A 16555-nucleotide genomic window follows, 5' to 3' on the forward strand; every position below is an offset into this window, starting at 1 on the left:
ACGTTTTGTTGTTGTTGTTGTTGTTGTTAAAACTGCAGTAAATGAATCTAAGATTGTCTGCCAAGACAAAAGGAAAGTCGCCTGAGAGCGCACCAGGACAGAGTAAGCGTGTTCCTTGCTTTTGTTCTTTAAGGCCTTAGCTATAGTGGATAATATTGCGTGTTCCAATGTTATTTCAACTAAGCTAAAATCCCTGCATGGTCACATTAGAGAGTAGCTACCTAATGTGCCGCCTATATCCGCTCATTCGTGAGATGAGATATTAATACTCTAAACACTATACGTGTCTGAGTTTGATTTGAATGGGATTATTTAAAAATTCTTGATCAAGTATTTGTGCAGTAAATCCTGCATGTTGTTGCGTGTCCAGAAACTGACACGAATAATTCAGATTGCCGAGATCTCAGTAATGTTACTATTATTAATTGCAGAAAAATCTGTGGATTAATGTGCCTCACTCTAACTTGAGGGGGGTTGTTCAGCTCGGAAACATGAGAAGCTGAATGGTTCATTGTCATTGAGAACTGCGCCGTCAGTTCAATGATTAATGTGATTTTGTATTATTTGTTGTCTGTGTGCAAAGAGTATAGAACAAGTGTATTCTTTGTTGTGCGTTACAGTCACCACGACAGTGACAGCTGTAACCCGGAAGCCCTAAGAAACCTTTTCTGGGATAACCTCTAAGTGTGCATGCGCAGTCTGCCAGCGCCATATTTAACTGTGTGTAAACAAAACCGAGCATAAGCTGAGCTAGCTAAAACTAGCGCGGTTGCATTACAGTCTATGTAAAGCTAGTAGCATTGCTAAAGAGCTAGTGGCTAGCATAGCATTTTGTGGTCTGAATGCAATGTTGCAATGTTGGAATGACTTCTTCCTTACTGAACTTTAATTCACTCTAGTGCTTTCACCTCCCTCTCTGTCTAATTTACACATCTTATCTTTTCTCATCTCCTCCCATTTGAAAGAACTTAACAAATGTTAAATTAATAAACCTGGTTTTTAATATCATTTGTTTGAGAGTTCTCTCTCCTAAATTTACTCTTGTCAGTTAAACACTGTTTTGTTTTAGTAATTAGCAATCATCCTGATTACTTTTGAGGACATTTCCTGTTATTTATAATTGCTCTTGTAGATTTTATATGTAGATCTGGGAATATGAATTTTTGATTGGGAATTTTAATTCGATTTCAATTTTAATTGTAAATCAATTTAATATGGTAGGGATATTTGTGGATTAATTTAATGGTAGTTCTTTACCAACATCTGTCAATTGTAATCATTAACTAATAATTATGGCTTTGAAATTTTAATTTCACTAGTCATTAATTAGGATTTGGGCTTCCCTAATTCAGATGATACTTGATTAATTAATTTGATTATAATTGCTCTCAATGTTTAATGCTGAACCCATTACAATTTTAATTCACAACTTCCAAATTTGAATTCAAAATTTCATTTAAAATAAAGTTTAGTCTCAGACTTTCACTCCCTCAGTCTTTGATTTAATTCATTTATTTAAAGGAACATTTTGGGGTCTCCCTCAATACTTGGGTCAGTTGACTTCTCCTGCTAGCGCAGTAAGCCAACCCCCTAGGTGTAGCGACTCCCTAGCGCCACCACTCTGTCAACCCTGTAATTTTTCCAAATTTTGGGAGCAAAACTTCACTCTCTTTCTTCTTCTCTCTCTCTCTCTCTCTCTCTCTCTCTCTCAGCTGTCCTCTTCTGGTTTGACTACTGCTGCTGGTTTTTGGATTTGTACCTGTGAAAGTCATAAAAGCAGAGTGTTTGAGAAATATTTAACAAATATTTGGGAAACGGAACACTTCTTTTAAAATAGTATGACACTCACTTTACCTTCCCTCCTCATCCTGTTATCCTACCCAGCCTAGGCTCGAGCAGGTCGACAAGGAGACTGGTAGGCGTCCATAAACCCTGAGCACGCGTCTAGAAGCGCTTTAAGTGGTGCATGGTTGTCAATCCTACTAGCTGAGAAACCAATACTGTCATTGTTATTGTTTTTCTTTCGCCCCGAAGGGAATTTTAATAACAATCACAGTCCTGGTACTTTGAAATCCTTTTCAAAACCCCTGTCTAGAACCATCCTTCTAAAATAAAAATTTTACGAAACTCATTCTGCAAATAGTGTTAAAGACGACAACTTCATTTTATAGGGAAACTGGAAGCACCCCATTATTATTCTGCTCTTCGCTAAATGCTATTCTGTTTTTTTTGTGCTCCTCTTTTCTTCTGCTGTTCTCTAGCTGTGCTATCTGTGTGTGCTTACTGATTCTTTTCACAGAGACTCCGAGTTAGAAGCACATCCATGAGAGGACCACAGTCGAGAACCAGTCTTACCTGCACATTTACACACTCATTACTCATTCCCATTAACTCACAGTTGACATTGCACACTTACACCTTTGATTTGCCCTGCTTGCTTGTTTTGTTTTGTTTTGTTTTGTTGTGTTTTGTTCTTTTCTTCAGGTCTGTGTCAGTTTCGGGTTTAGATCTCCCTCGCGGTGCCAAACATGTCTCGCACAACAGACCCTGCTGGACACTGGAAGGATCTGGAGACCTGGCTAAGTGTTGTAACAGACAGCCTCCTACCTAAGGCCGCTGAAACACTAAAGCATCAGACACAGGACCAGCTGGATGACAACATAGCAAGCCTCATGAAACAGGACCCAAACCAGAGCTACAGTCACAAAGAACTAGCCAAGATCACCGGCTCCTTAAGCCACACACTCATCGCCACCCTCAAACTGAGCGACAGGCAAGCCGCCCATCGCCAGCAGGAGCTGACACATGCACAACGGCGCATCGAACAGCTGGAGCTGGAGGCTCAGGAACGACGAGAAGGGCCTGATGAAGTGGAACAAGGCGCCAAAGAGGAGATCAACAGGCTAAAAGAGACCCTAGCAGCTACTACGCAAGAAATGGAACGAGGCAGAGCAGACTACGCTGACCTCTCCGACAAGCTACAATACGCAGAACAGCTACTGGAAAAAGCAAAGGCTGACTTCAGAGACAAGAACAGCCGAATTAAAGCTCTCGAAACTCACCTGAATGAGTCAAGAAATGAGGTCAGCCGCCTAAAACAACAGCTTGACTACATCAAAGAAGAGTCTGACAGTATTAAAGAGGAACTCAAGCATCCATATGAATTGTGCGCTGTGAGCCGTCAAGAACACGTCGGACACCGACTTCACCTTTGCCAAGCAGGACCGGCTCCCCTGTTCCTGGACTGGCACATGATCAAAAGGGGGCAGTGCCAAAACAGTCACCTGTTCCCTCCGAAGAATCCTACCTCCCCGCTAAGCTAAAAGAACGTGCTCCAGCCAGCCACAGATCATCTCATGGCTTGGACCTCAGAGACCTTGACAAGCTTGCTAGAAACATTGGCAAATTCACTCCAAATGTGCCAGGTAGTCCAAATGTTCAGAGTTATCTGCAAGATATTGACTTCCATCTGGAAATGAGACCCAATGTCACTGACAAAGATAGACTTTATTTGCTCAGAGCCACATCCAGCTCTGAAGTGCGCAGCTTCCTGGACCGGCAGCCTGCCCACACAAAGACTGATTACCACCTGCTCCGAGAAGCTCTCATCAGAGAGTTTGCCGACCCTGAGTCAGAACGAGGACTAGTGGCTGCCCTGGAAACAAAACAAGGTCGTCACGAAACTCCTCAAGTCTTCTATAGCCGACTCAGGCTAGCATACTTCGGGTCTCGCAACGAACAGAGCATGGAGGAGGAATTGAACTTCAAAACTCTCTTCCTGAGAAACCTCCATCCTGGGGTGAGCCACCATCTCGGCGTCCTTGCCTGTCCACGCACAATGAGTGCTCAACAGTTAAGAGACTTGGCGCACAAAGCCTACTGTAAACAGAAGATGGCCTTAGAAAAGGGCACCAAAACCACCGCAGTTCTTGACTTCAACACTCAGAGTCAGGGCTGGCCCTAGAGGGCACCCAGCGTCAAGACCTTGCCAAGCCGACACCCAAAGAGTGGAATGCATCCTCGTCCAACAGAGAGTGGGACTCCCACACTGGAACTCGACCTAAACGAGAGACAACCGCTGGGATGGACCACGTGGACGACAACGCTCACCTGGACGTCACTGGGAAAATTCATGGAACCAATCAAGACCTCATGAGAGTCATTGGGAGAAAACCTGGAATCAGCCAAGCTCATTTGGAAACCCCAGAGGAAAAGGCTCATGGGAATCCAAGGGAAAACGACAAACACACCCTGGAGCAACCAGCCCAAGGAATCGACGAAAAAACTCACAAAGATTCCAAGCTGACAGAGCTCAAAATGAATCCATACCAGAACAAAAGACTTCACCTTGTTTCGACTCTCAAGAGCTGATGAAAATGATGATGAAAGAGTTCTTCCAACGAAAGGAGGACGACCGGAAGTGGGAAGAGAAAGCGAAACCAGATTCATCCTGACTAGCTGCCGGACGAGATGGCAGCGACCACCTGACTCAACATACCCCAGAGAACAGCACCTCATCTCTCTCTCAGAGAACCACAAGCACCATAACTTCAAACGGACAAGAAGTCCCACCTAAACATCCTGCAAAACAGTCAGAAACTGATCCAACACCTGATGGGTCAGATCACAGCAGCATCCAACAAACACCTGCTGTTGAAATCACTCCAGTTCCTGAAAGTGCTGTCTTGGTCGTCTGCCACTCCTCCGAAGAAAATGAAATAAATGCTGACATCCTACCTCTATCATCCCAAACTCCAGTCCCCCAACTCCTGGGTGATCTCATTGAGAAAGGTATCGCAAGAAAGTTTTACCTCTCCATTATCATCGAACAACACATCAAGGTCGAAGCCCTCCTCGACACTGGAGCTGACATCACCCTAATGTCAACAGAACTCCTTGAAGAAGTCCAAAACAGAACAAAGAGGTCTAACGGAACCTTCAAACTTCAAAGGTGTGAGCTGAACCTCCAAGCATATTCCCACACAGGCCTACAACTAAAACATGTGGCCCCAATTCACCTAACAGTGGGACCAATGAACCTTGTTCACCCAGTATACGTCTCACCACTCAACACATATCCTCTCCTCATTGGGAAAGACCTGCTTAACCGCTTTGAACCCTTAATAGACTTCAAACACCTGAAGATGTGGACACAAGTCCGTGAGCCTCTGCCCCTCCAGTCAGTAAACACCAACGAATTGCAGTGTCAAGTCACAGACACCACCCCCCATCCACTGACTGACGATGCAAGTTCAAAGTCAAGAGCAAGTTCCACTCCAAGCAACAGGAACCAAGACCCATTCCTCTGCTCACTGCAAGCGTCAGACTCAGGTTCCCTCCGAATCATGACTGCCATAAATGTCCAAGACATATCAGTGCCTGATGCAGCATTAGCCCTGTGGGCTGAAAACTCAGCTATCAGCCTGAAGCTCTTCAGAACATTGAAGCAGACAAATCAGAGCATACCACACGTCTCGAAGCATAGCCGCTTCCCTCTCAATCCATGGTCAACAACCATGGCTACCTCCAAGATTGTCTGTGCTGCAGACATACGATGGAACGACAGACTCTTGAGTCACTACTTCCTGGTTGTCCCCAACCTGCCTCATGACATCTACATAGGAGCAGACATCATGGTCCGTCTCAAAGCCTGCGTGGACACCGTGAATGACGTCATATGGGCTCCCTTGTCACACCAATTGACATCTTCAGTCAACCTCAAGAATCTTCGATCTGGTCAAACAATACCAGATGCATGCGCCATGATCAACGAGCAAGAAGCCACAATCCCCGCTTACAGCAAGAGTGTCAGTGTCCGCCTCAACATGCGACCTGGCCAGACCCTTAACAGTAAGCTAGGCTTCTTCCAACCTTCCAGGACCTGCCTAAAACTAGGACTGACCTTGGAAGCCACACCTCTCATAGAAGTGTCATCTCGTGCTGTGTATGTGTTATTCAACAACTGTACGGCCAAAGACATCAATGTGCCAAAAGCCAGTCACCTGGGATGGCGTTCCATGACTTTGAACTGACAGTTCCTGTCATCGGCCACATACCAGTTGAACTAATGTCAGATGAATGCCACAACACCGTAACTTGCACAAAGCCCCATGAGATCATCACCATCACTTCTATTCTGCCGGTGCCTAAAGAAAGTGTCTGCCGATCAGAACTTACAGATGACACTCACCTCGCTGTCTACGCTGTGTCAACACAGACTGCAACAGAGTCACCTGTAGAACTGACTGTCAAGGCCCACAGTCCCTCAAATGACTCAGAGGAACCCTACGCTGGGTTCAATGCACAAGTCCAACAAATCCTGAGCGAGGCGGATGCCCTCCACAGTGAAATGGATCGCCAAGGACTTAAAGAAGTTCTGTGCAAATATAAGGACTCCTTCGCAAAGGATTCCCTGGACTGTGGCCTGACTGATATCCACATGGTGCGCATCCCAACTCACCCAAATGCGCCACCGACATTTGTGCGGCAGTACAAGATTCCGATAGCATCATTCGAATCAGTGCAAGATATCATTGACTCCATGCTACAAAAGGGGGTCATCCGACCCTGCAACAGCACCTACTCCGCCCCGATATGGCCAGTCCTAAAGCCAAACGGCAAATGGCGGCCCACCATTGACTATCGCAAATTGAACCAGCAAGTTCCCTTATCGCGATGGCCTATGACTCAATTGGACCAAGAGATTCCCAAAATCAAAGGCTCCACGATCCTATCCACACTGGACGTCGCCTCAGGATTTTGGACAATCCCTGTCCACCCGGATGACCAACACAAGTTGGCGTTCACCTTTGGCAATCGACAATTCACCTTCACCAGGTGCCCCTTTGGCTATGCCAACTCCCCAGCTGAATTCAACATCTTTCTGAACAAAGCTTGCCCCGATGCCAGAGCCAGAGGCAACCTCATTTATGTTGACGATATCCTTATGAAAAGCAACAATGTGGCAGACCACCTCAAAGAAATCGACCATGTCCTGAACCAGCTGACAACAGCAGGAGCGAAAATTGCCCTCCACAAAGGACAATGGTGTAAAACCAAGGTAAATTATGTTGGCTTGCTCGTCGGACGAGGCGGCATCCAGCCGTACACAAGCAATATAAAACATAAAGATGCCCACTAACATCTCTGAGCTACGAAGTTTTCTGGGAGTGTGCAACTACTCACGACAGTTCATCGAGAACTATGCTGACATCGCACGACCACTGACTTCCCTCCTGAAGAAGGACAAACCCTTTGTTTGGTCGGAAGCCCAGGACACAGCCATGAGCGAGCTCAAACAACGCCTGTGCTCCGCCCCATGCCTGGCCTACCCCGACCCAGGAAAAGAATTCTATCTGGAAGCTGGATTCTCCAATCATTGCCTCAGTGCAGGTCTGTACCAGCTCCACGACAAAGACAAACGGGTGGTCGCTTATGCCAGCAAAACCTTGCTTCCCCCAGAATGCAAATACTCAGACTGCGAAAAAGCCTTGCTTTGCACTGTATGGGCCATTCAGCGTTTCTCCAACTACATCGGAGCTCAGAAGGTTATCATTGAAACGTGTCACCAACCAGTGACCTTCCTCAACAGCCAACGAATCAGGGATGGCGTGGTAACCAACGCCCGCATAGCTACATGGTTAATGACGCTCCAAGGACGAGACGTCGAGGCAAGATATGCCCAAAACCACAAATCCTCACTGGGAAACGGGCTAGCAGCCTGTCAGAGCTGTTCAACAGACACGCTGAATACCTCAGCAGAAGCCAAAGAACCGGCACCACCACAACTGACAAACTATAGGTACTTCGAGGAGAATGTGTGTGAAGGCATGCCACAGCATATGTCGATGGTTGTTCCTACAATCAACAGGGCAACTTGAAAGCGGGAGCAGGCGTGGTCTGGCTCAACAATGACCCTTGCCCACCACAACAGTTCAAGTTAGGCCCTCACTCATCGCAATATGCAGAGATAGCAGCCATCCTCATCACCCTACAACTGGCCGCCTCCCACAACATCAAAGAACTCCTGATATGTACTGAACTCGAACTATGCCCGTCTAAGTTTCACATGCCATCTAGCTGGATGGAAACAGAACGGATTCAAGACAGCTAACAACAAGCCTGTCAAACATCAGGAACTTTTCCAAGCATGCGATGCCATTGTCACCACACATGACATGATTATCTACTGGAAAAAGGTCCGTGGTCATTCACGCCAACCAGGGCAAGACAAAGATCTCAATGACCAAACCGATGCCCTTGCCAAAGCAGGTGCATCACAGGAGAGCCTTGGAAATTCCCATCCCTCCCACCCAACCCTTCAGTTGCAGCCATAACCCGCCGCCAGCACGCCGTTGGCGCGCAAACCCCCGCCTCCTCCCATGTTGAACTCTCACCTCAGTTCACTGCTGATGATCTCCTCACCCTCCAAGCGTCGGATCCAACGCTGCAAACCATTGTCGCTCACATTTCCGACCCGATAACTCATCCCATTTCCACCTCCGACCTATCCAAGTCCTCTGATCTCCGCCATCTTCACTCAATCAAGCACATGCTGCATCTCAAAAACGGCGTTCTCACATATGTCCCTGAGCCCCTAACTGCGCCAAAGCTTGTAGTTCCTCAGAGCCAAAGGGGGATAATGCTGACACACGCCCACGATGCACCATGCGCTGGACACCATGGCGCCAAGGCCACCTATGAAACGCTCAAACAAGTAGCATATTGGCCTGGCATGCAGCAAGATGTGACGGAATACGTAAAAGGATGCCTGGTGTGTTGCCAGTTCCAACCGGCAAACCCAAACCACAGAGCACCACTACAACGGAAAGGAATGACCTTCCCATGGTCAGACCTCCAAATAGATTGGGTAGGACCCCTGCCACGGTCAACACGGGGTAACAAATACTTCCTCACCGTGGTTTGCGAATTCACAAAGTGGGTAGAGTGTCTCCCAGCTCCCAACGATACAGCAGAAACAACAGCCTGCCTGTTAATGAACCACATCTTCTCAAGATTTGGACTGCCTCTCAGAGTCAACTCTGACCGAGGAACCCATTTCACCGCTGAGGTTATGCAGGATGTATGGAAACTCCTGGGCATACAGGCCAAGCTTCACATAAGCCATCATCCAATTTCCTCAGGGCAGGTCGAACGGGCCAACAAGACAGTGGCAAGCATGTTGAAGAAGTATGTGTCCGTCAACCAAAAGGATTGGGATATCAAGCTCCCTGTGGTACTGATGGCCATCAGGGCCACCCCTCACCGGTCTACCGGAGTAGCCCCATTCGAAATGATGACAGGGCGACAAATGACACTACCGCTACACCTGCTGTACCAACCTGGTGACATGAACCTCGTCACCGCCTACACCACTCACCAGTATCTGGAAGAGTTGCATCAGCACCTGAGATCGACTTTCGCCTTCGCACCACAAAACCTCCAAAGAAGCGTGGAAGGTCGTAAAGCCTACTACGACAAAAAGGCCTCTTACCAAGAACTCAATGTCGGAGACAAAGTGTGGTACTACAGCTTTGCCCAGCCAAGGCAGAAAGCTCCCCATCGCCTGTCAAAGAAATTCCTACCTCACTGGACAGGACCACATGAGATTGTGGACAAGCTCTCACCTGTCGCCTACCGAATCAAAATCAGACAAGGCCGCAACGAGCCTGTCTTTCGATGGGTCCATCGAAACCAGATAAAGAGGCACCAAGGTTCCAACCGACAGGAAAAGGGGGAGGTTCAAACCCACTGACACAGACTGACAATCCCCTACTCTACACCACACTAATGACTTTGTCATTCTAGGGAAAGTTTTTTTTCTGGTTTTGTTTTACACAACACTTACACATGCTCCTCCACAGCACTGCTAGTGACAACCTCTAGTAGAAAGGAGTTGCCACACGTGACACTCACTTTGCTCTCGTAAACTCAGTGTCCTTGTGTCTCTTTGTGTTTTCTTGTCTCTCTCTCCTTATGCATTCCCTTCTCCTCTTTCACTATCATTGCCCTCTTCCCCTCATCAGGAAAATCCCGTAACTGATACAGATCCCAAAATAGGATTGACTACTCTTCACCAAAAGCGTTAGAGTTTGTCGTAAAACCCGTTGCCAACTAATGAAGATGAGCCTACCAAATCATGATCTTCGGTGCTAATTGTTCCTTTTCTCTGCTCTATTACCAGGGAGATGCTCAAATTCGCTGCCTTGTGTCTCTGCATACTTGGGGTCATGCCCCATCCAGAAGTTGCGTCTCCTGGGCCAGCGTCAGGGATAGTACTCCGTGAACAACCGGGGTTATTGATAACGAATTGCAAAACCTACACTCAAAGGGTTTATGTCAGACTCAACCCCCGTGATGTTGTCAGAGCTCACTACACCCCCACAGCCGCTCAAACCACCTGGGCCGGAAGCCGTTGGACTAGGGAGATCCTTGGCCATGCCCAGGCAGATGTGAACCACATGCTGCAACAACTGCAGAAAATGACTGTAACCCAGGCTGAATTAAGCGGGTACAACCGGCGTCCCAAACGATTTTTGGGCGCCCTACTTGGGGCTGCGGCGGCTGTAGGAACTCTGTTTAACATTGGCGTGAGCACCGCTAATGCTGTAAATTTGGCCACCGTTAGACGGCATGTGGGCGAAATACAGGCCGAAATGCCTGTAATACGACAACAGCTCTCAGTGCAGAGCCAGGCCTTGCAAACCTTCGGGAAATCCTTGAACGGGACTATCACAATCTTAAACACCCATAGCACCCTTCTCAATCAAACGATAAAATCCATCAACACCCTATTTTCGGTCGTGCAAAGCGATTTAGCCCAAATACAACTCCTAACTACACTCATGACCGATATGCTAAGGGAAATAAGTTCCTCAATCGATAACTTAGCCATGGGGAGGATCCCCTACTATTTGATACCCCTTAGCTTGGTCCAAAACATTCTAGCCTCGGCCACTCCGGGCCCTGTTAACCCTGTGCAAACCCATCTCGCTTTTTCCCTGGGTAGCGCTATTCCCCTATATGTAAGCCCAGAAACCGGCGACTTGGCCTTCCTCCTCAGTTTGCCCATTATCGACTCAAACAATATTTACCGGCTCAAAGACGTTGTTAACGTCGGATTTTGGCAAGGGAACACCTATGTCAAAATACACACCCCTGAGGTCGTGGCGTACCATGATAACAACGAACAGTTGTATCTAGCCCCAAACCTAAAAATGTGTACGCTCACTAAAGACATTCATTACCTTTGCCCAAGTAAACCATTCGTCCGCGACAATACCGAGGGCATCTGCGGCCTAGAATCAATTAGACCCGACACTAGCTGCCCCGCTGAAGCTACACCATGGTCTCAAGTCGAGGCAACGCAAGCCGAAATCATAGGAAACCGATGGTTAGTCAACACCCCTGCATTCTGCCTAACCAAACCCTCTGGATCAGTGTCCCTAAGGGCTCGATCCTCCACATAGACGATCTTGCATTGTATCACCTTGGCGACGATGAGTACCAGGCGGAACTTGAAATCTCACCGTTTTTCAAACAGCATTCCTTCGTCCTCGATCCGGAATTGGAAGAAAGGATCAGGGAAGAAGGAACACAACTTATTGATCTGACTCCTGTTGATACAGCCTTAGAAGCTATAGCTCGCCTTCCGCCCGCTGGCGTGTCATTCATTCGGTCTTGGTCTGCTGCTGACACAGCACTTTGCATCTCTACTGTTGTAGGATATATTGTGACCTTGACACTGGCCTTCATCCTGCACAAGCGAATGAACGCCGTGCAAGAATCTTTCGATAGATGCACGTCAGGCGTCCCGCGCATTTTCCGACGTGATAGAACTGACCAAGAACCTGAACGCGAGAACTCAACCAACCTGATTGAAATTACGCCTCTACCTCCTCGTCGAACCACTGACAATTAGATTAGTCGAAACCACCAATTACAACTGATCTTAAACAGTACGACCCTACGTTAGCTGAAGTGTTCCGAACCCGTTTATTCCAAGATACCCAAGTCCTTCACCAGAATTCAGTCAGTGATGGAGATGTTGTTTGTGTCTTGTGTGTGTCTGTTCTCTCTCTGCCTCTTGTTCCAGTGCCTGCCGACGTTCGCACCAGGAACCAAAAGGGGGACTGTAGGGCATTGCTCGACAGAACTTACCAATGACTTTATCAATGAACAACATGATTGAACAAAGCTTCGTTTGGTCCAAAAGATCCATTTCCTGACAGGAAACGCCTAGCCTTAACAGAAGTGATGACGTGACTTCTTTTAACAAAGGACTCTGTCCAAAGGACTTCTTAGCTCATCAGCAATAAACTAATCAGAACCCATCACATGGATTTGATCACATTAAATCTATTGATTCTCTCACAAAACCCTCTTGTATTATCGGACGGAACAGGAAAATACCCATCAACGGATTTAAAGACGAATCTGTCCTATCAATACCTCCCTTGTGTTGACCGTCCATCGTGACCCGGTCACTCGTGACTCCGGTCAAAGTTTAAACTATGCTTAAGGACTCAATCTTGAATCTCAAAAGGGACAATTGTCGATTACATAAAGTATTAACTATATACAGAATAATACATGCCATGATGTAATTACTAACATGTCTATTCAATGTATTCAATATGTGGGTTTTCTTCAAATGCATTATTGTAATCATTGTTTTAATTAGGTCAGTCTAGTAATATGTGTGTAAGAAGTGTGTCATGTTTGAGTTCTAAATGCAGAATTTATAATTCTCTGTAATTCTGTGTGAATTAAACATTGAAATTCAGTATCAGGAAAATATTAAGAAACTTTATAAAGTTGTTAATAAAACAGGAGAATGTTCTGCAGATAGCACGCGATGTGATCAATAGACAATAGACGAGGCGTGTCTAATCTCCGTAGCAACGTCTCATTGGAGGATCGCTCCCTTAAAACTATGCTGTCCGAACAAGCTAAAGTCAGAAGCTGGAAGCCAGAAGTCGGTCAGAAATCGCTCGAAATCGGTCAGAAGCCCGTTGAAGCCCGTTAGCCGAAGCACCGCTACTTTGACCACGGCGGAAAAGTCGCATGGGTCATTGATAACTGATTGACCGGGGCTGATTTTCCATCGAACACCCGACTTCAACCACGAGCTGCGCCGCTGATCATTCGACAGCCGTCACATCCAGACTCCAAAACACTTCGTGAAATATCTGACCAAAGTCTCCCAAGAAGAGAGCCGCTCAAGCCAGACGCTCAGAACAGTTGCACCAGCCAGCAGCATCCTTCAAAGCTTCCGCGCAACCCACAGGGCTTTCCCGAGAAGACGTCACCTGAAAGACAGCCAATCCAGAACGGGATTCCGCTGTACACGAGTCACGGAACAACCCGATTACCTCAGCTGTCACCGCAAACGCAGGTACAAGCAAACTTCTCTCTCTCTTGCTGGAAACTGGTGAAACTCCTTTAAACCTAAAGAATCAAGCCAAAGCTCTGCTTTTGGGATTTTCCTCAGGTTATGAGTTAAGTTAGCACTGAACTTGGGACTTTTCATAACTCATCAACTCCGCGAATGTGTGTGCATGTATGTATGTGTGTGTGTGTGTGTGTTTAGCCTTAGTTTCCTGTAATCATTAGAAGTAGTCAATAAATCTTGTTTTGATTTTCACATATACAAGTTTCTTGTGCTGTGTGTCAAATTACTGCTTTAAACGTAAAAGATCAAGTTACCTCTTGCTTATAATATAATAATTACAATAATAACAATAATCATAATAAAATATTGTTACTGTTGGCCACAGAATAATATTTTATCCAGAATTGGTAAAATACTCTAACCTCAATTTTCGCTGGACGAATAATTGATGAAGTGTTAAATATTAATTCTGAATCATTTACAGTGAATCATTTACAGTTGATTCAATTCTTATTCCCTGTAACAATTAAATTGAGCTAATAAATAGGCTAAGTCCTTACACAAACGATGAGAATAATACGCGCAAGGGTGCATCTTGTTATCTGAGGGAGAACGCTGGGATAGAACTGCACCTACCCCCACCTCTGACGCGTCGACCTCCACCACGAACTGACGCGAAGGATCAGGGGCTATCAGAATGGGGGCCGAAACGAAGCGGCCCTTCAGTTTGGCAAATGCAGCCTCGGCTGCATCTGACCACCTGAAGGTCGTTCTGGAGGAGGTCAAAGCGGTCAGAGGCGCGGCTAGTTGGCTGAAATTGCGAATAAAACGCCGGTAAAAATTGGTGAACCCCAGAAACCGCTGTAGGGCCTTACGGGAATCTGGACTTGGCCAATCCACCACAGCCTTAACCTTGTCAGGGTCCATGCGAATTCCCTCAGACGAGACGATGTACCCTAGGAAGGAAACAGATTGTGCATGAAATTCGCATTTCTCCGCCTTGACAAAAAGCCCATTCTCTAGCAGCCGCTGAAGCACTCGTCTGACATGTTGAACATGTTCCTGGAGAGACGATGAAAAAATCAATATGTCATCCAGGTAGACATATATGAACTGATCAACCATGTCTCTCAACACATCATTGACGAGTGCCTGGAAGACCGCAGGCGAGTTGGAAAGCCCGAAGGGCATAACCAAGTATTCAAAGTGCCCTCTAGGGGTATTAAAAGCAGTCTTCCACTCATCCCCCTCCCTGATGCGGACCAAATGATATGCGTTTCTTAAGTCCAATTTAGTGAAAATGGACGCTCCTTGCAACCTCTCGAAGGCTGAAGACATCAACGGCAAAGGATAAGTATTCTTTACCGTGATGTTGTTCAGCCCCCGGTAATCAATACAAGGTCGCAAAGACCCGTCCTTCTTCCCCACAAAAAAGAACCCCGCCCCCGCTGGAGATGAGGAAGGGCGGATGAACTTGGCTGCCAGAGAATCAGAAATATATTTCTCCATGGCCTCCCTCTCGGGAACAGATAAAGAGTACAACTTGCCTTTAGGCGGAGACTTACCCGGAACTAAGTCTATTGCACAATCGTAGGGACGATGCGGAGGGAGAGAAGCAGCTCGGGACTTACTGAACACCTCCTTCAGGTCAAGGTACTCCTTGGGCACGTTAGACAGATCCACCGCCTCATCCTGTAAAACAGAAACAGACACCGTGGGACAAGCAGACAATAGACAAGACTTGTGACACTGGGTGCTCCATTTAGTGATAGTTCCGAGTTGCCAGTCGATGCGAGGGTTGTGTTTGGTGAACCAGGGGTGTCCAAGAACGACAGGTGCGTGAGGTGTGTCCATGAGGAGGAACTGTGCTTCTTCTGAATGGTTACTGGAAGTGATGAGGGTGATGTAATCCGTGGTGTTGGAGAGACTGGAAAGAGCCTGTCCATTGAGTGCGTTGACTGAAATAGGGTGCTCAAGGGATGATGTAGGAATTCCATGTTGTCGTGCAAACGTGATGTCCATAAAACTGCCCTCCGCCCCAGAATCCAAAAGTGCGCTACAGGTGATGTCGTGTGTAGCCCATCTCAGTCTAACCGGGAGGAGGGTCGATGGCGAGGACTTCTCGGCGGAGATCCCGCCCGATAGTAGCGTCGAGTTTACTATCGGGCTTGGTCTTTTACCGGGCAGTTCCTGATGATATGCCCCGATGTCCCGCAGTATAAGCAAAGACCGGCCTCTTTCCCCGCAACCGCACGGTCGAACACCCTCCTCATCTCGGCGGCAAGTGCCGTGAACGAGGAGCAGCACGGGTCCTGGTTTTCCCAAACCGCCGTTCCCCATAGCGCCGCCTTCCCGGTGAGCAGGGTCAGAACAAACGCCACCTTGGACTCCTCCCTTTCAAAGGTGCGTGGCTGAAGGGTGAAATGGAGAGAACATTTATTTAAAAACGCTCGACAAAAATCTGGCTCACCGGCATAGTTCTGAGGAACGGGAAGGCGGGGCTCCGACAGGTCTCTTTGCGCGGGTGATGGTGGGGGAACGGACGGTGGGGCTGGCGCAGTGGGAGCGCGAAGTTGTTGTAGCTGCTGGGAGAGCTCGGACACCTGTGTTACCAGCGCCTGGACGGCGCGTCCGGTGGAGGAAAGACTCTCCTGCTGCTGGTCCATGCGATTAACAGCGTGACTGATGAACTCCGTGAAAGCTGCTGAACTCGCTGCATCCATGGTAGGTGGTCAGATCGTTCTGTCACGTGAAAAGAAGACTGGATGCAATAGCAAGTTATTCACTTTAATAGTGCTTCACGCCAGGATAGTCAGACAAACACACAACACAGTCACAACACAGACAGCAGGAGAGATGGTAACACAGGGACTGGATGGGCGATGGTGTCCGTAGTGAGTGGTGCTCCGTGGTGAGAATCCGTGAGATGAGATGAGCGAGGTAAATCCAGAGCGAGTATCCAGGGGAACAGACAGGAAATAGCAACGAGAACTCCAACTCCAGGAAACAAGAAACACGGTAACACGAGACAACACCAGGACTCCAAACAACGATCTGACAAACATGAGACGAAAGACAAGGCGTTAAATAGGCAAGATCTGATAAGCCACAGCTGCCGCTGATAAGTAATCAGCGGCGACGCCCACACAGAACAATCAGGTG

The 16555-nt window shown here is 47.3% G+C and overlaps 1 protein-coding gene across 1 annotated transcript; it reads left to right on the forward strand.

The window, feature by feature from the left end:
* The first annotated feature begins 460 nt into the window (after positions 1–460).
* LOC125269607 (putative leucine-rich repeat-containing protein DDB_G0290503) lies at positions 461–3323 on the forward strand. The gene has a single exon (XM_048192538.1). It carries the CDS (start codon positions 2529–2531, stop codon positions 3321–3323), a length of 795 nt encoding a protein of 264 aa, XP_048048495.1. The 5' UTR covers positions 461–2528.
* The last annotated feature ends 13232 nt before the right edge of the window (positions 3324–16555 follow it).

The sequence above is a fragment of the Megalobrama amblycephala genome, linkage group LG6 (genome assembly GCF_018812025.1).
Source record: "Megalobrama amblycephala isolate DHTTF-2021 linkage group LG6, ASM1881202v1, whole genome shotgun sequence".
In the NCBI taxonomy this organism is placed as follows: Eukaryota; Metazoa; Chordata; class Actinopteri; order Cypriniformes; family Xenocyprididae; genus Megalobrama; species Megalobrama amblycephala.

Bases quoted from the DNA above. Each gene is read 5' to 3' on its own strand.
- LOC125269607 (XM_048192538.1), top strand. From the start codon at position 2,529: ATGTCTCGCACAACAGACCCTGCTGGACACTGGAAGGATCTGGAGACC.